The sequence below is a fragment of the Budorcas taxicolor genome, chromosome 21 (assembly GCF_023091745.1).
Source record: "Budorcas taxicolor isolate Tak-1 chromosome 21, Takin1.1, whole genome shotgun sequence".
In the NCBI taxonomy this organism is placed as follows: domain Eukaryota; kingdom Metazoa; phylum Chordata; class Mammalia; order Artiodactyla; family Bovidae; genus Budorcas; species Budorcas taxicolor.
Window position 1 is genome coordinate 25,014,438 of NC_068930.1, and position 18,653 is coordinate 25,033,090.

The 18,653-nt window shown below is 43.8% G+C and overlaps 2 protein-coding genes across 3 annotated transcripts; both read right to left on the reverse strand.

Moving 5' to 3' along the window:
- Positions 1-2,338: 2,338 nt before the first annotated feature.
- On the reverse strand, positions 2,339-2,818 carry LOC128066942 (protein FAM241B). The gene has a single exon (XM_052660068.1). The coding sequence runs from the start codon at positions 2,725-2,727 to the stop codon at positions 2,365-2,367; it is 363 nt and encodes a 120-aa protein (XP_052516028.1). The 5' UTR covers positions 2,728-2,818; the 3' UTR covers positions 2,339-2,364.
- Positions 2,819-7,557: 4,739 nt separating this feature from the next.
- On the reverse strand, positions 7,558-17,668 carry ZNF774 (zinc finger protein 774). Of its 2 annotated transcripts, none has more exons than XM_052659796.1 (4): positions 17,546-17,668; positions 15,032-15,154; positions 11,806-11,912; positions 7,558-10,725 (listed from the first exon to the last, which is right to left on the reverse strand). In XM_052659796.1, exons 2-4 carry the CDS (start codon positions 15,133-15,135, stop codon positions 9,485-9,487), a joined length of 1,452 nt encoding a protein of 483 aa, XP_052515756.1. In that variant the 5' UTR covers positions 15,136-15,154; positions 17,546-17,668; the 3' UTR covers positions 7,558-9,484. The 2 variants fall into 2 exon arrangements, with proteins under 2 accessions (XP_052515756.1, XP_052515757.1); XM_052659797.1 differs by lacking the exon at positions 17,546-17,668 and adding an exon at positions 13,736-13,991 and having other exon boundaries at positions 15,032-15,150.
- Between the last annotated feature and the right edge of the window lie 985 nt (positions 17,669-18,653).

Below are 18,653 nucleotides of genomic sequence, written 5' to 3' on the forward strand. Positions count from 1 at the left end.
AAATAAATAAAATTATTATTTTTTTAAGTGGATGCTTGTTTATTCAGAAAAATTGAGCAGAAAGTCATCCTAGAGAGAAGAATGTTCTGGATGTATCCAGGGAACAAAGTGCCACCTTTCTGTTTAGCACGGTAAAGGGTGTTTTATATAATAAGCACAGCAACTTGCAATTATAAAACATCCTGTACCTTATAAATCACTTTCACCTACACCAATTCATTTAATTATCAACTTTAAAGACAAGTATTCTCATTTTATAAGTGGGGGGAAATGCTCAGAAAGTTTAGGTTGTTAGAGAAGAGGTTTAAAAGGATGTACAATTAACAGTAGTGGTTATCCCTGGTAGGTGGAATAATAGGTGATTTTACCTTTCTTGTTTGCTGAATTCTATTTTATATTTCTAAAATGAACATTTGAAAAATAATAAAGCAGGGAGGGGAAGGGAACAGGAAAAAAGTAACTTCCTGAAAGTTAAATAGTGGAGTTCTTTGATTCTGACCCTATATCCTAAGTACACAAATGACAACAGATGAAATAAAGAAGCTGACACTGGAAAAAATGTTTAATTTCACTGATAAAGAAATGCAAATTAAAACAGTATGTAAGGATCATGTCTATTATATTAGCAACAGTGTTTTTCGAGGATGAGGGTGTGGTGAAACTAGCCATCATTTATGACTGGTAGCATTGTAAATTGGTACAATGCACTCAAAAAATGATTTGGCAACCAGCAGCGAGAGCTGTAAAAGTGTTCACACCCTGTGGAAATAATCCAAAATGTGGAATTTTTTTTTTTCCTGAGAGGAAAAAATAAGGATGTTCTCAAGAGCATTATTAATACAGCAGGTCATCCTCCATTCAAACAGAGGGTCTGAGTTTGGCTCTTTATAGGAGGGTGAGCCTGTAATCTTCTGAATGTTCGTTTGCACTAACTGATCTACATAAAGGGAGGGTTTCTTTCTTAGCTGAAGGAAAAGTGACAAAGTGTGAGTGTGTGATTTAGAATAAATGGAGGAGATTGACCTGGTTGGTGTCTGTTCGGACTCAGGCATTCTGAACTGTCTTTTTTTTTCTCTTCTTAGTGTAACTCATCTCTATGAGGTTTAAGTGGAAAAGATTCATTTGTGGAAGAGTATTGTTTTCCTATTTGCTTTTTATTCTCTTGTGAAATATAAATTAAAAGTCAAGAGTATATAAACAATACATATTAATTGATTTTTAAAAGTTTTTTTTTAACGTGAACCATTTTTTTTAAGTCTTTATTGAAATTGTTACAATATTGCTTTTGTTTTATGTTTTGGTTTTTCAGCCATTAGGCATGTGGGATCTTAGCACCCCGACCAGAGATAGAACCCAACCCCCTGCTTTGGAAGGTGAAGTTTTAACCATTGGACCACTAGGAAGTTAAAGAATTATAATTCTATGATCAAAAGAATATTTGTGCTTAGCATCCAGCTTAAGAAATAGAAAAGAGACTGAGCCTCCCTCCTCCCCATTCCAATTAACCTCTACTTAGAATTTTATATTAATAAATCCTTTGCTTTTCATGACAGTTTGTGCTTATTGTTTAAGCAATATAGTATTTGGTTTTGTCTGTTTTAATCTGTATTGTCTTTTGACCCTTACTATATGTATTTCCTGCATCTTGTTTTTCACTCTCAATATTGACTTATTGAGGCCTATCTGTGTTAATACATACAACTAGGTTTATTCATTTGTCCTGATGTATTCAAGAATTCCACTGTGTGAATTTACTGTATTTGCTGGAGGTGGGACCACTAAATCTGAGTTTTAAACAAGCACTTCAGGAGGAGGAATGCAGGTGGTTTTTTTTTTTTTTTTTTTTTTACTTAAATTTCTTTATTGAAAATGCCACCACAATAAGAATACCAGTACCACGTGTCATAAATAAAAGGTAGCCAATAAAAATATACCATTAAAATGGAACAGAGCTATAAAAGTCTGGAAACTTTTCCCACTAAGCCCCAGGCCTGCTCCCTAGTAATGGGGAAGCCAGCCCGTGTTCTGGGCACGAGAACACATTGGCACCTAGCAGAGACTTTCTTCTTGGCATAAAAGGATTGGAAGAGAATTGGAAAGAGAATCCCTCTTTTGCTGTGACTTTGTGCTTAATGTCTGACACTAGCTAAACACGTCTCAAGGGAGTGAAGTGGGGATCACCCGATCCTTTGGGAATGTTGGGCTAGAGGCTCCCTCTGCCTCTTGCTTAACACAATGTACACACAGGCTCTCTGAGCATACCCTCAAGGCACCGGTGTGGAACTCCTCCCCACGTGCCTGCTCTCACACCGAGGCCCCAAAGCTCCCCCTCCCACACACCTGCCCCCCAGCAGCCCCTGGAGGTCACCGCTGACTCAGGTGGGACACCAGGTAGACGAGGCCCACCAGCAGGAGCCCGCGCACGCCGAGCATCATGAGCAGGAAGAGCAGCAGGATGGAGGTCACCGGCTCCACGGCGTGGTTGCCCAGATGCCACTGTGGGAAGCCCATATTCACCAGCTGCCGGTTGAGGTCATTGAAGGGGGACTGGGCGGCACCCAGCCTGGCGCCTGCCTGCTGCTGGCGGGGGCCGGGACCCCCCAGGGAGGCACCGTGGCCCCTATTGAGAAAGCTCTGTCGAGGAGTGCTACTGCGCGGCTGGGTAGTATTCCTCACGCGGGGGTCATCATCCTGCACAATTTCCCCATTGGCCAAGATCCGAACCATCCTTCCAGGCTGCACCTTTCACCAGGCCTCAAAACACCTGCGGGCGCGGCTCCCGGGCCCGGGTGGCGTCCACTCGCCGCGGCTCCCAGGCCGCTTCCTCTGCAGGTGGTTTTTGACTCATGCTTTGAGAAATACTCTTAGAGGTTGAAGCCAAGCTATTACTTTTTAGTCTCCCAGTTCTCTACCTCTAACCTTTTAATTTCATTTCAACTGCTTGTCTCCCACTTTCCAACAATATTTTTCTTCTTCTTTTTTCTTTGGCTGTGCTGGTCCTCACATGTAGACTCTGTAGTTTCGGTTGCAGGCTTGGTTGCCCTGTGGCATGTGGAATCTTAGTTCCCTGACCAAGGATCGAAACTGCAACCCCTGCATTGGAAGGTGAATTCTTTATCACTGGACCAACCAGGGAAGCCCCTGTTCACCTGAATAATTCTTATTCTTTGAATTTCCTCATTAAACTATAAACTCTTCCAAGGCAAAGATGAGATCATTATCATTGTTGTTATCGAGATTTATAGAACACACACAACATACCAGGTACTGTGCATAGAATTTTCTATGTATCATCTCATTAATCCTCATCGACCCCATCAAGAAGGCTTATCCCCATTTTACAGGTAAAGAAGTGAGGATCAGAGAGAGTAACTTCCCCAAATGTAACAGCTTTTTAAATGTGGAATTATTTCACTGTTTTCTTTATACCTCTAGTATCTGGTGTAGGACTTGGTGTATCAGTTCAGTTCAGTTGCTCAGCCAGTCATGGATTGCAGCACGCCAGGCCTCCCTGTCCATTGCCAACTCCTGGAGTCTACTCAAACTCATGTCCATTGAGTCGGTGATGCCATCCAGCCATCTCATCCTCTGTCATCCCTTCTCCTCCCACCTTCAATCTTTCCCAGCATACAGGTCTTTTCAAATGAGTCAGCTCTTCTCATCAGGTGGCCAAAGTATTGGAGTTTCAGCTTCAACATCAGTCCTTCCAATGAATACTCAGGACTGATCTCCTTTAGAATGAACTGGTTGGATTTCCTTGCAGTCCAAGAGACTCTCAAGAGTCTTCCCCAACACCACAGTTCAAAAGCATCAATTTTTTGGCACTCAGCTTTCTTTATAGGCCAACTCTCCTATCCATACATGACTACTGGTAAAACAATATTCTTGACTAGACAGACCTTTGCTGGCAAAGTAACATCTCTGCTTTTTAATATGCTCTAGGTTGGTCATAACTTTCCTTCCAAGGAGTAAGTGTCTTAATTTCATGGCTGCAGTCACCATCTGCAGTGATTTTGGACCCCCCAAAAATAAAGTCTGCCACTGTTTCCATTGTTTCCCTATCTATTTGCCATGAAGTGATGGGACCAGATGCCATGATCTTAGTTTTCTGAATGTTGAGCTTTAAGCCAACTTTTTCACTCTCTTCTTTCACTTTCATCAAGAGGCTCTTTAGTTCTTCACTTTCTGCCATAAGGGTGGTATCATCTGCATATCTGAGGTTATTGATACTTGCTGTATAGCACTCAATAAATGTTTGTGTTTTTTTTTTTCTTTTTAGTTGAACTGAAGGGAAAATAATTGAGAACAGATGAAAAACCATCTCTTTAGAAGCTGGAGTGCAGATGGAAAACAGGAGCTAGGAACAAGATTTGGGATGCCAGATGATTACAGGGGTGAATTCTGGGGAGTGAGGTTGTGGGAAGGAAAAAGGAAAAGTCGAGGCATTTTCTTTTCTTATTTATTTATTTTACTGTGAGCGCTTCTGTACTGTTTGGAGAATTTTACAAAAAGCACATGGTGCTGTTACAATTTAAAAGGTGAAGGGCAGTGTGGAGACAAGTTCTGTGACTCAGCACCAGCAAAATACAGGAAAGAAGGGGAAAGAGAAATCTAAGCCAAAGGTATCGTGGAGGTGAGAAACTCAATTAAAAGAGCCTGGACATGATAGCCCTGAGAATATGATACATATTAATGGAAGTTTGACAAAAAGGAGAGTGGTCCAGTGGGTAAGAATCCACCTTGCAAGGCAGGTAACACAGGTGTGATCCCTGGTTGGGGAACTAAGATCCCACGTGCTGATGAGCTACTGAGCCCCTGCACCACAACTAGAGAGAATCTGTGCACCAGATCAAAAGATTCCCATGACCCAGTGAAGATTCCTTGTGCTGCAACTATTTATTTGGTTTCAACACAGCCAAATAAATAAAACATTTTTTAAAAATATAGTGAGTCTTCACAGGCATAGAGAACAAAATTTTTAAAAAAGGTTGGGGAGGAAAGGAATGTGACAGTAGGGTTTAGGAAGAATTCTTTTGAGGTAGAAAGAAGGTTTAATGGTCTTGCCTTTTTGTTCTGTTTCTCCCAATGCCTGCCACGGTGCTTGGTGATTAACAGTCATTTATTGGAGAGCTACTATGGGCCAGACACTAAGCCCTTGATGTCATGCATTGAAGCAATGCCTTTCATTTTTCCCTCTGGAATGTGATTTACACATGGCTGCCCAATCAAACTTCCTCAAACACTGACCATGCCTTTCCTCTATTGGAAAACCATCATTGAGGACAGACACTCCTTCCCCCCAGAGAATAATATCCACACCCAGTTTGGCAACTAAGAGCCTCCCTGGTGTAACTCTCACTCACCCGTCCCTCTTCATCTCACACTGCTATTTTTCCAGCACGAGTCCCTTGCCTATGAGCACGCCTCCATGAATTCATCCAGTGAATGCTTACTGAGCACCTAGTACATGCCAGGCACTGTTTTAGGTGTGAGGGAAAGAATGGCATGTAGGAGAAATGGCTCCCTCCTACCATGATGTTTACCAAAACAAGTAAAGGCAGGTTTAAGGACTTTTATGAAAATAAAATAGGATACGGGACTTCCCTGGTTATTTAACATACTGATTGTATCTGACTTAGAACAATGCTTGGACAGATAAGATAAACAAAGATGATGTGCTCTTATAGTACCATGAAAGGGCTATAAAACCATTCCCAGCTAATGGGAATGTAATTTCCTCTCCTGTTTTCAGGCCTGGATCAAGAAATACTGAGTTGTCCAAAATTTCCCTTCAGGTTTTACTGTAACATCTTACAGAAAAACCTGAACGAACTCTTTGGCCAACCCAGTATTAATTGGCAACTTAGCAAGTCCATCCCTAAGGAATCACTCAGGTGTTTGCTGAGCTCTTTAGCGCATGGCTTTCTGGAGAACCCAGTCAAACCGGAGGGGTGTAAGCAGGAGAAAAACATCAGAGGCCATTAGAAAAAATTTATTCTGAGATTCACGCATTTATAAATGTCCTGTCAGAGCAGAGTCTCTCACTGAAAGGCATTTAAAATATAAGGCATGGAGGCCAACATTTATATAATGATATTAAGAAGAAATCAAAGGGGTTCTAATCAAGCAACTCTTGTTCCTATACAAGCTGTACCTCAGGGAAACAAAATAGTTGACTGGGGGAGTTCTCTTTACAGAAGTATTTCAGCTTATAGATGAAGAAGGATGACAGATATAAAAGCATTTGGCAAACCCAAGTGAAATAATAGCTTATCAATGGTTGCCAACTTCATGAGACTAAACGAGGTACCAGGTGCCTCCTGACAGAAGTGCATAAGATCACTATGGAGTATTATTGCCCATATTATTGTTGTTTATTCACTTAGTCATGTTCTACTCTTTGCAACCCCATAGACTAGAGCCCGCCAGATTCCTCTGTTCTCCATTATCTCCCAATATTTGCTCAAATTCATGTCCATTGAGTTGGTGATGATATCCAACCATCTCATCCTCTGCCTCCCCCTTCTCCTTTTGCCTTCAATCTTTCCCAGCATCATGATCTTTTTATTTCCCAGGCAACAATACTGGAGAGGGTTGCCATTTCCTTCTCCAGGGGATCTTAACAACCTGGGGATTGATCTTGAATCTCCTGCATTGGCAGGCAGATTGTTTACCACTGAGCTGCTGGGGAAGCCCATTCTTGCCCTCCCCTTCCCTAAATCTGAATCCGATCATGTTTACAGATCCAGCTACCAACATTAGGAGAGCAGAGGATGAGGAGCATATTAAAGGACCCCATAGGTTGGAATTAGCAAAATATACAACTGTAGACACTTAAAGGACAAGTCTGTTTGTTTGTTTTTCCCCAACAAATGAAATACAAGGAAAGGACAGAGAGAAGAGGGAGGGCTTATGTAAGGAACATATCAACTAACTGAAGGCAAAGATCTTATCTGGATTTTGATTCAAACAAACTGAAAAATAAAAACAGGTACTTCCCTGCCAGTCCAGGGGTTAGGACTCTGCCCGGGTTCAATCCCTGGTCAGGAAACTAAGATCCTGAAAACCATGCAGCACGACCAAAAGGCATGTAAATTAAAAATAGAAAAACATAAGATAATTAGGGAAATGTGAACACTGACTGCAGTATTTGAGTTAGTATTTGGAGTATTACAAAATCCTGTTAAATTTTTGTAGGAACAATAATAGTACTGTGGCTGCATTTAGTAGAAGAGCCATCTTTTAAAGCTGTGGTTCTCAAACTTGGGCTTGCATAATAATCACCTGGAGGGCTTATTAAAACACATATTGTAGGACTTTCTTTGTAGTCCAGTGGTTAAGACTTTGCCTTCCAATGCAGGAAACACAGGTTGGATCCGTGGTCAGGGAGCAAAGATCCCACTGGCCTTGGGACAAGAAAACCAGAATTTAAAAAAAAAGAAAAAAACAGAAGCAACATTGTAACAAATCCAATAAAGACTTTAAAAAAAAAATGGTCCACATTTTTAAAATCTTTGAAAAATTTTTAAAAAATAAAACACATATTATTAGGTCCCATCACTAGCTTCCAGTTCAGTAAGTCTGGGATGGGGACTTGCATTTCTGACAAGTTCCCAGATGATGATAATGCTGCTGGTCAAGGATCACATTTTAGGAACTTACAGCACTGAATTAACCAGATTTTTTTTCCCATTCAATTATCTATTTTTTAATACTTCCATTTCAGTTTAGTCACTCAGTCGTGTCTGATTCTTTGCAACGCCATGAACTGCAGCACACCAGGCTTCCCCATCCACCACCAACTCCCAGAGTTTGCTCAAACTCATGTCCATTGAGTCGGTGATGCCATCCAACTGTCTTATCCTCTGTTGTCCACTTCTCCTCCTGTCTTCAATCTTTCCCAGCATCGGGGTCTTTTCCAATGAGTCAGTTCTTCGCATCAGGTGGCCAGATTGGAGTTTTAGCTTCAGCATCAGTCCTTCCAAAGAATATTCAAGACTGATTTCCCTGAGGATTGACTGGTTTTCTGCAGAGTTCCAAAGAATAGCATGGAGAGATAAGAAAGCCTTCCTCCGTGATCAATACAAAGAAATAGAGGAAAACAAAAGAATGGGAAAGACTAGAGATCTCTTCAAGAAAATTGGAGATACCAAGGGAACATTTCATGCAAGATGGGCACAATAAAGGACAGAAATTTTTAAATACTTTTTATTTATTTGGCTGCACCAGCTCTTCATTGAGACATGCAGAATCTTTAGTTGTGGCATTTGAATGCTTAGTTTCTGCAGGTGGGATCTAGTTCCCTGACCAAGGACAAAACCTGGGCCCCCTGCACTGGAAGCACAGAGTCTCAGCCACTGCACCACCAGGGAAGTCCCTCTGATCAATTATCTATTAAAGAAAGCATATACGTTGTCAGCTGAGTTCTATCCCCTGTTACAGCACTCAGATGGCACTCCATATAATGGAAGAGGACTAGTGTTCCAAGGCTGATGTATTAGTCTGTATTGACATAGGAAAGCTTGGAAGAAAAACCTTCAGTCTCCCACCTTTCTCTCCAAAGTGTTCAACACCCAACTCCCTCCTTACCCACTTACATATGCCATGAGGATCAAGGAGCCCAGCATGGGACCCTGTAAAGCTGTTGGGAACTTAGCCTACCTCCCTGAATCATCTCCAATTTCAGACTGGTTTGATGGACATAATATGGTTCCTTCAGTCCTGTGGTGCCTCGGAGATGCTCTAACAAATCCCAGAGCTGGTCTGTTCCATGTTGTGGAAGAGACCTGCAGACAGATTCTGGCTTTTCTGTGAGTTAATACATGACCCACAATGAGTCATTTAGGGCTTCCCTGGTGGCTCAGCGGTAAAGAATCTGCCGGCAATGCAAGCAACCTGCGATGGATCCCTGGGTCAGAAAGATCCCCTGGAGGAGGAAGTGGCAACCCACTCCAGTATTCTTGCCTGGAGAATCCCATGGACAGAGGAGCCTGGTGGCCTACGGCACTGAAGGAATGCGTTTTGTGTTTAGAACACTGTTTGGACCCTCTAGGTTTAACCTGGCCATGAAAAAACAGAAAAAGAGAACAGATTAGGGCCTGACATGAGCTACCAATGCTCAGCTTTTCTCTGTTTGGAGCACTTTGAGATCATAGCGGTGGGACTTCCCTGGTGGTCCAGTCGTTGAAACTCCGAACTTCTAATATAAGGTTTGACCCCTGGTCTCCATCCCTGGGTCGGGAAGATCCTCTGGAGAAGGAAATGGCAGTCCATTCCAATATTCTTGCCTGGAAAATCCCATGGACAGAGGAGCTGGCAGGCTACAGTCCATGGAGTTGCAAAGAGCTGGACATGACTGAGCGACTGAGCATGCACAGAGGGATTTAAGGCTCCACATGCCTTGCAGCACAGCCAAGACAAAACAGAAACAAAGATAAGAGCGATGGAAATTTGGAAGGGAGAAAAAGAAGCATGAAAGACTTTCCTACATCAGGTGAGTGTTCTGATGGCACAAAAGGTGTGCTTTCTGCCGGAAGCTCTTGTCACATTCACTGCAGTGAAAGGGTTTCTCTCCTGTGTGTGTTCTCTGGTGTGTGAGGAAATGGGAACGCTGATTGAAGGTTTTGCCACACTCGGGGCAGCGATAGGGTCTATCTCCCAAGTGGATCCGCTGGTGGGTGATGAAGTGGGAGCTCTGGTTGAAGCTCCTGCCGCACTCGCCACATTTATAGGGTCTTTCTCCGGTGTGGATCCGCTGGTGCTTGACCAGGGCAGAGCTGTCGGCAAAGCCCTTCCCACAGCCGTCACACTTAAAAGGCCTCTCGCCCGTGTGTGTCCTCTGGTGCGTGACCAGGTGCGAGCTCTGACTGAAACTCTTGTGGCAGTAAGGACAGCTGAAGGGCCTTTCTCCCGAGTGAGTGCTCATGTGGGCCACAAAATGAGAGCTATCTCGGAAGCCCTTCCCGCACTCGGGGCACTTGAAGGGCCGCTCTCCCGTGTGGGTGCGCTGGTGCTTAATCAGATCCGAGCTCTGGCCGAAACGCTCCCCGCAGTCGCGACACCCGTAGGGCTTCACTCCCGTGTGGGTCCTCTGGTGGGTGATGAGATTGGAGCTGCGACTGAAGCTCTTGTGACACTGGAGGCACTTGTAGGGCCTCTCCCCGGTGTGGGTTCTTTGGTGCACCGTGAGGTGCGGTTTCCGTGCAAAAGTCTTCCCACACTCAGGGCACTGGTGGGGTCTCTCGCCCGTGTGGGTTCTCTGATGTTTGATGAGGGTCGAGCTGTCGCTGAATTTCTTCTCACACCTGTGGCACTGGTAGGGTTTCTCTCCTGTGTGTGTTCTGCGGTGGGTGACGAGGTCTGAACTCTGTTTGAAGCCTTTCCCGCACTCCATGCACTTGTAGGGCCTCTCGCCAGTATGGGTTCTTCGGTGCCTTATGAGATAGGAGGCCTGGTTAAAGCTTTTCCCGCATTCCGCACACACCAGCTTCTTTCCTATATATCCTTCCAGGAGCTTGTTTAATTCCTTCTCCTGTGAAAAGGGCCCCTGCTGGCCCTCTCCCAGGAGGGTTCCACGCTGCCCTGCTAACTCAAGACCCCTCTCCCAGTTCCCTCCCCAACTAGGAGGAGGAGAAATATCTTTATTGGCCCCTTCTGAGGATGTTCCACATGGTTCTGCCGTTTCGGAAACGTCCTGATCGAGTTGTACCACCTGATGCTTAAATTCTGAAAAGTTAACAGAGGTAACACAGGATGAAGTTATTACTTATCAGGAAAGATCATCAGAAAGCAGCAAGAAAGAGTAAAATTAGTATTTTTGCTACAGACCACATTTAATCCGACTACTCTCATTCTGATTCCTGAAGAGTATATCCCTGGTGCCTCAGTGGTAAAGAATCCACCTGTCAATTCAGGAGATTCAGGATCAATCCCTGGGTCGGGAAGATCCCCTAGAGGAGGATACAGCAACCCATTCCAGTTTTCTTGCCTAGAGAATTCCATGGACAGAGGAGCCTGGCAGGCTGTAGTCCGTGGGGTCACAAAAGAGTCAGACACAATTTAGCGACTAAACATCAATCAGAAAAGATCAGCAGAAAGCAGCAAGAAGATTAAAATGAGTGTTTTTGCAACAGACCACATTTAGTCTGACTACTCTCATTTTGATTCCTGAAGAGTTTACTGAAGATCACTAAGGTTCCCATTCATGACAGAAGGAATTCCCAAGCCCTTTTTATTTTAAGATGGTCCAGTGAACCTTGAGGTGACCTTGATATCAAGAGTAAAGCACATATTGTCAGAACTGGGCAACTTTTTTCAATGACGTTAGAGTCTAGACAAAAGTTAAATGTTTAATTTAAATGAAGACTTTATTTGGTCAATGACTGATGGTCCAGGAAGTCAAAGTTAAACTTCTAATAGCAAGAACAAAGCCTAGGGCAGGGTTTCCCTGCTGGCTCAGTGGTGAAGAATCCACCTGCCAATGCAGGGGATGCAGGTTCAATCCCTGGTCAGGGAAGATCCCACATTCCGCAGGACAACGAAGCCTGTGAACCACAACTACTGAGCCCAGGAGCTCTAAAGGCTGTACATTGTAACAAGAGAAGCCACTGCAATGAGAAGCATGCACCGCAAGTAGAGAGTACCCCCTGCTCGCCACAACTAGAAAAAGCCCGCATGAAGCAATGAAGACCCAGCATAGCCAAAAATAAATTTAAATTTTTAAAAAGTCTAGGGCAGCATTCCAAATTCCTTAACTAAACAAGGGCTGAAATGTTAGACTTCCACCCACCAGGTAACACACCTCACCTGTGTGACTTTCCCTCAGGATCTTCCTTGCCTCAAAATTTTGCAGTGGTAGGACCCATGCCTCTTCTTTCTGCTCCAGCTGGGAGGTTACACTTGGTTTTGAAATCCTATAAGGAAGGTGAACACAGGATGTTAATTTGAACCATCACATAAGGCTTGAGAAGATGCAAACCCCTCTTCTTCCCCAGCTACAGGAGACCACCCCAGGAAATTCTAATGTATGTTCGGTGGTCCAGTGGTTACAAATCTACCTGCCAATACAGGGGACACAGATTAGATCCCTGGTCTGTTTGGGGAACATTCCACATGCTGTGGGACAACTAAGCCAATGCACCAGAACCACCAAGCCCTGGCTCTAGAGCCTGTGCTCTGCAGTGAGAAGCCACTGTAATGAGGAAACTGCGCTGAACTACAGGAAGCCTGTGTGCAGCAACAGAGACCCAGTGCAGCCAAAAATAAATAAATAAAAGTGAAAAGGGATAAAGCAGGATCATCTCCCCGAGAGGCTGAGGAAAAAAAGCTCTTTGCTTCCCATTAAAAAAAAAAAAAATCAGACTTGGGTGATAGAAACTCTAGAATAAGCACAATAACTCATCCCTCAAGGCACAAGGCTAAACTCATGTGGAGAGATAACTTTATCAAAACAAAGCCGCCATGACCTCACCCTTAGAAAGAATCAAGGAAGTTAACTATAATGTTTGGTTTTTAAATTTTCCCAGAAGGGGAGCAGTCAATATAACCATGAGAAAAAGACAAACACTTGTAGGGGGAAAAAAAAGGGACAAAGGACATGAATGGGCAATTCACAAAAGAAAATAAAGCAGCCTATAAATATGTGAAAAACTTTTAACTCATCATTAGCCAAAGAAATTCAAATTAAAACAATGACACACAGGGAATACAGTATATAGGTAAAGAGATGTAAACTCAAGAGTCTTATTGTCTGAATTTGAATCCTAACTATGTCTCTGACTAGATGTGTGACCTTAGGAAAGTTACTTAAACTCCCTGTGTCTCTGTGTCTTCGTCTATAAATTAGGGATAATGATAAAACCCACCTTAGGGCTTCCCTGGTGCCTCAGTGGTAAAGAATCCGACTGTCAATGCAGGAGACATGGGGATGAATCCCCGGTCTGGGAGGATCCCACATGCCATGGAACGACTATGTCCCTAAAGTCACTAATACAGGGAACACAGGTTCAATTCCTGGTTTGGGGGAAGATCTCACATGCCGAGGGGCAACTAAGCCCACAACTACTGAGCGTGTACTCTAGGGCCCGGGAGTACTCTAGAGTCCATGTGCCATAATTACTGAAGCCCGAGCGCCCAACAGCTTGTGCTCTGCAACAAGAGAAGCCACCGCAATGAGAAGCCCTTGCACTGCAACTAGAAAATAGTCTGTGCAGCAACAAAGACCCAGCACAGCCAAAAATAAATAAATAAATTTAATTAAAAAGACCTACCTTACAGAGTTGTCATGAGGATTAAATGATTAAGTCCTCAATAAATATTAGCTACCACTAGTATTTTACCTACACTCTTAGATGTCGATACCCCCCCATGATAGATAGAATATGAAGAAATAGATACTTCATATAATGCTAACAGGAATAAATAAATTGATTCAGTCTTTTTGGAAGACACTTGGCAAAAATACCAAATATCTTAGAAATGTATCTATTCTCAAACCCAGAAATTTCTAGAGAGTCTAAAGAAGTGAACAAAAGCAAACAAACAAAAAAAGGACATTGTGCAAAAAATACATATATTAGCTAACTGTTAACTAATTATTTCAATAAACAAGACTTTTAAAAAGACAATTAGTTAAGACAGCATCATCACAATACTGGTGAAAATTTAAAATGACCCAAATAGCTCCAAACAAAGAAATCATTTCATTTGAGGAGGCAGTGGCAACCCACTCCAGTACTTTTGCTTGGAAAATCCCATGGATGGAGGAGCCTGGTGGGCTGCAGTCCATGACGGAGTCGCGAAGAGTCGGACATGACTGAGCGACTTCACTTTCACTTTTCACTTTCATGCATTGGAGAAGGAAATGGCAACCCACTCCAGTGTTCTTGCCTGGAGAATCCCAGGGACGGCACAGCCTGGCGGGCTGCCGTCTATGAGGTTGCACAGAGTCGGACATGACTGAAGCGACTTAGCAGCAGCAGCAGGAGAGCCATCTGAAATTGCCGGTTTATAGGTTAAAGGTAGTCCAAAAATGGTCACATGTATGGTTCAATTTAATGTAATTACTGTATTCCATACAATAAAATACTAAGTAGTTACTTTAAGTAATATACAGATATTTATTATTGTCAAAATATATTCACAGTACATTGTGTAAGAAAGTAAGATATACCACTGAATATTCAGTATGATCCCAATTATTTTTCTTTTTTTTTTAAATTGTATATATGCTTAGGAAAATGGCTGGAAGGATCATAACTCTTCATAGATGACTTTTGTTTTCATTTTGCTTATCTCTTCCTTTAGTGAATATGTAGTACTTGTGTAATAGATATGAAATAAACCAGAAAGAAGAAGAGACATCCCAGAAAGAAGGTGATCCAGTGGTTAAGAATCCGTGCTTCCACTACAAGGGACATGAATTCAATTCCTGGTCAGGGATTTAAGATCCTGTGTGCCTCATGGTACAGCCAAAAAAAAAAAAAAAAAGGCAGAGTTGCCATGGTATTTTAGAAAGAGCACTGGAGGGGTCAGTTTGTTTGTTTAAGTGACAGGAAAAACTCTGGGGAGAGCACCTTCCCTTTTCCACAAAGACCTGGGTTGGGCTCACTTTTGCCACTTAACTTTAAGTCTCAGGGTCCTCAGCTGGAAAAGGGGAATGAAAATACATATATCAAAGGGCTATGGTAAGATAACAATCAGACAGAAAAATATCAAAGAAATCTGAAAACCACTAAGTGCCATAAAAATAGAAGTCATTCTTTTTCTGCCAGGGAGGTGATTACTCTCACAGAGAGCTGGAGCTCTAAGAGACCAACATCCCCAGAGACCACTCAGATCTGGGCCCTTTCAAAGTGTCTAAGATAAAGGGACTTCCCTGGTGGTCCTGCGGTTAGGACTCCAAGATCCATTGTATGCGGGTATGGGTTCAATTGCTGGTCAGGGAACTAAAATCCCACAAGCCACTTGGCACAAACCAAAAATTTAAAAATTATATTAATAAAGCTAAGATGAAGGAAAATTGCATCCTTACCCTTTGAGAGCCCATTCTTGTATCTGTGCTGTGCGGTATCCCTGAAGAGGACTCTCTAAACAGTGTCCAGGTAACCCACTTGTCCCTGAAGTCCCCAGCCACATCACTGAGGGTCATCAGTTCCTAAAGCAAGAGATCTCAGTATGCATCAAGAGTTCTCTAGACATTCTCACCATTATCTCAAAACCAAAAGACAGCCACCACCACACCCAAACAAAACCCCCTCAACCAGAATAGCTCTGAGGTAAATGCTGAAAAAAGTCCGTAAAGTCAAAGCTGTGGTTTTTCCAATAGTCACGTACGGATGTGAGAGTTGGACCATAAGGGGGCTGAGTGCTGAAAAATTGATGATTTCAAATTATGGTGCTGGAAAAGACTCTTGAGAGTCCTTTGGACTGCAAGGAGATCAGACCAGTCAATCCTAAAGGAAATCAACCCTGAATATTCACTGGAAGGACTGATGTTGAAGCTAAAGCTCCAATATTTTGACCACCTGATGCAAAGAGCCGACTCATTGGAAAAGAATCTGATGCTGGGAAAGATTGAAGGCAGGAGGGCAAGGGGCCAGCGGAGCATGAGATGGTTAGATAGCGTCAACAACTCAATGGACATGAATCTGAGCAAATTCAGGGAGATACTGGAGGTCAGGGAAGCCTGGCATGCTACAGTCCGTGGGGTTGCAAAGAGCTGGACACGACCTAGAGACTGAACAACAACAATAACGCTGTCAACAACAGATGCTCTTCTTTTCTGTTTTTACATAATCATTCCTTTGGCCAAATTTCTCATCACAGAGTGAGGACTGGGCCTCCAAACACATCTGTAGAACCCTCACTCTTTTGAAGCCATGACTGTTTTGAGGAAGAAATTGTCCACAATGGACAAGAAAAACAGAGGAGAGTGTGTGGGTATAACTTGATTTCTGGAAAGCACTGGATTCTCTCCAACAACATTTTCCTCAGCTAGGTAGGAGATTTTGGACTTAATAAGACTCAGATTAGTTATGAGAAAGGCTGACTTTTCTTGTCTTATAGATTTAGTGTTAATTTCAAGGGCTAAACTGTGCAGAAGCCCAAAGGGAACTGTCCTAGGTATCATTCTATTTCAAGGTTTAATGCAGTTGGAAATGGGACTCAAAAGACATGGACTGAAAAAACCAACATGGATAAACTGTAAAATTGGGTGAAATTTAATGGGGATAAGCATAAAAAAAATTGGGGGGACTGAAAACAATCATTAAGACATTAATAAAATCAACATCAGTATCATGAAGAAATTATTTGGGGGGAGATGGTCAGGTTACTAGATGAATCATTAAGTCATTCAGTAATCAATATGCTGTAAGGCAGTAGGAGTCACAAAAAATATATAAGATAATGTTGGTTTTTTTGTTCATTTTTCCACTTAAAGAGTTTCCAATAGAAACAAATACAAGTTAGCAAGCTGAATCTGCTACAAAGAATTCTGTATTTCAGTGGAGAATGGATTAGACTGGGGTGAGGAAGTTTGACTCTTTTTCATCTTTTGTCTTACCTGTCGAAGCACCTGGTACTACTAGAATATACAAACACTTTTCCTGGGAACACTGATGCATTTACAGACATTGCTATTGGCCACTTAGAATGCACTGGGAATACATATCATCTCTCTGGTTTAAAACCTTAATAAAAAAATGTCATTAGGATGCGAACACTGTAATGAGTCTGAGCAAACATTTTATTTCTACATCCATTACAAACCCACAGCAGGGCCCCCCTGCAAGAGACAGCAGGATGGAGAACTCTTCAGTTCAGTTCAGTTCAGTTCAGTCCAGTCACTCAGTCGTGTCTGACTCTTTGGAACCCCATGTATTGCAGCAGGCCAGGCCTCCCTGTCCATCACCAACTCCCAGAGTTCACTCAGACTCACATCCATCCAGTCAATGATGCCATCCAGCCATCTCATCCTCTGTAGTCCCCTTCTCCTCCTGCCCCCAATCCATCCCAGCATCAGAGTCTTTTCCATTGAGTCAACACTTCGCATGAGGACTCTTAGGGTTAGACAAACACTGTTTCCCACCCAGTCTGTTGCCCCCTGTACAGGTGACCTCAGGTGACCTCAAAGGCCCTAGAGGCCGTGGTGCTGTGACTAAGTGCCATTGTGAGAAGCACTGGGTTTATTAATAGGAACATGACCGTATGGCTAGGACCGAGACCCACTTTCTTCCCTCGCGGTGCTGCAGGCCCTAATCTGGGTGCAGCGATCAGAGGGTCGCAAAGCTAAACTGAAATCAGAAGACCATCACCGAAGAGCAAAAAAAAAAAAAGAAAGAAAAAAGATTAAGAGGATGAGCTATCCCGACGCCGGCAGAGAAAAGTGCAGCCACCTCTCCCCACTCCTCAGCAAGACCCGTGGGCTCTGAAAAGCGAGTGCAGGGACCCGGCAGGGAGAACCTCGGGGCGCTGGGCGAGCCCCATCCACGCCCCTCAGCAGCTCCGAGGCTGCAGCCGCCGTCTCCTTCTTCGGATCACTCACCGCCCCCGGGCCCAGCCCCGGATGGAACACCGAGCGAGGGTCCTCCACCGCCGAGCCGCAGCCGGCCCGCTACGCCGTGGAGGTCCTGCCCAGAACCCGACCGGGATTCGTGACAGGGCTGTGGGGACACAGGTGGGACGCCAGGCAAGGCAGCAGCAGCCGGAAAATACCGTCCCCGTCCTCTTCCCATTGGCCTCTCAGGTTTTAGGTCGAGAAGTCTTCCCTGTCCATAGGCTGAGAGAGCTATCAATCACCGCGGAGCCTTTTGGGAAATGTAGTTCTGAGCGAGACCTCAAAGGCTTGGGAGTCCCGGAAAGCCGGGTTGCCAGCGGTGACAAGTATACTAGACCCAGTTCCCGAGCTACCTGGTTGCTAGGACCGCCTCTTCGGAGCTGAGAAGGGAATCCAAGGACTATAATCAGAGAGGGATCTGAAGATGCGAACCTCCGGGCCTCGCCTGACTGGCGCAGAGCAGCCCTGTACCAAACACGGCATCTCCCGCGCTCTGCCACCTAGCCTTCCAGAGAGAGGAGCAGCTTGGCGCTACGACCTTGGGGTGCAGCCTCCTCTGCCGGGTCCCCGCCCTAACCCGGGGCGGCCAGAGCCTGAATGGTATGTCCCGACGCCAAATTCTGGGCCAACTCAGACTGGACGTAACAGACCCCAATCAGGAGCCGTTAAGTGGAAAACAGACTTTCTGCTTTCCTCTATTAGCAGCACAATTCTAAGGCGAATCTCCTTTCCGTTATAGCCAGAGGAAGCCTGCGAGAGCGTTAAGTATTTTAGGAAATGAGGTATTGGGTTCCAAACTGTGGAGACTCCTGGATCTTACCTGAGAACCAGTGTTCACTTGGGGGCCAGTGTAGAGGGGGTGTGAGGGAGGCGGGGACTACCTAAAAAATAACCAAAGCCTTTCCTTACAATGAAAAAGTATGCCTATCTACTCTGTTGTTTCACTGCAATTTAAAAAAAAGAAAGTACATCAGCAGAAAACTGAAAACAGAATTACCATATGATACAACAATCCACTCCTGGGACTATACCTGGATAAAACTGTAATTCAAAAAGCTTCATGCACCCCTATGTTCATAGCAGCACTGTTCGCAAT

Bases quoted from the DNA above. Each gene is read 5' to 3' on its own strand.
- LOC128066942 (XM_052660068.1), bottom strand. From the start codon at position 2,727: ATGGTTCGGATCTTGGCCAATGGGGAAATTGTGCAGGATGATGACCCC.
- ZNF774 (XM_052659796.1), bottom strand. From the start codon at position 15,135: ATGTGGCTGGGGACTTCAGGGACAAGTGGGTTACCTGGACACTGTTTA. The intron at 11,913-15,031 runs GTAAGGATGCAA...CCTTCCTTATAG, and splicing joins CAAGAATGGGCTCTCAAAGG to GATTTCAAAACCAAGTGTAA. The intron at 10,726-11,805 runs GTGAGGTGTGTT...TTAACTTTTCAG, and splicing joins CCTGAGGGAAAGTCACACAG to AATTTAAGCATCAGGTGGTA.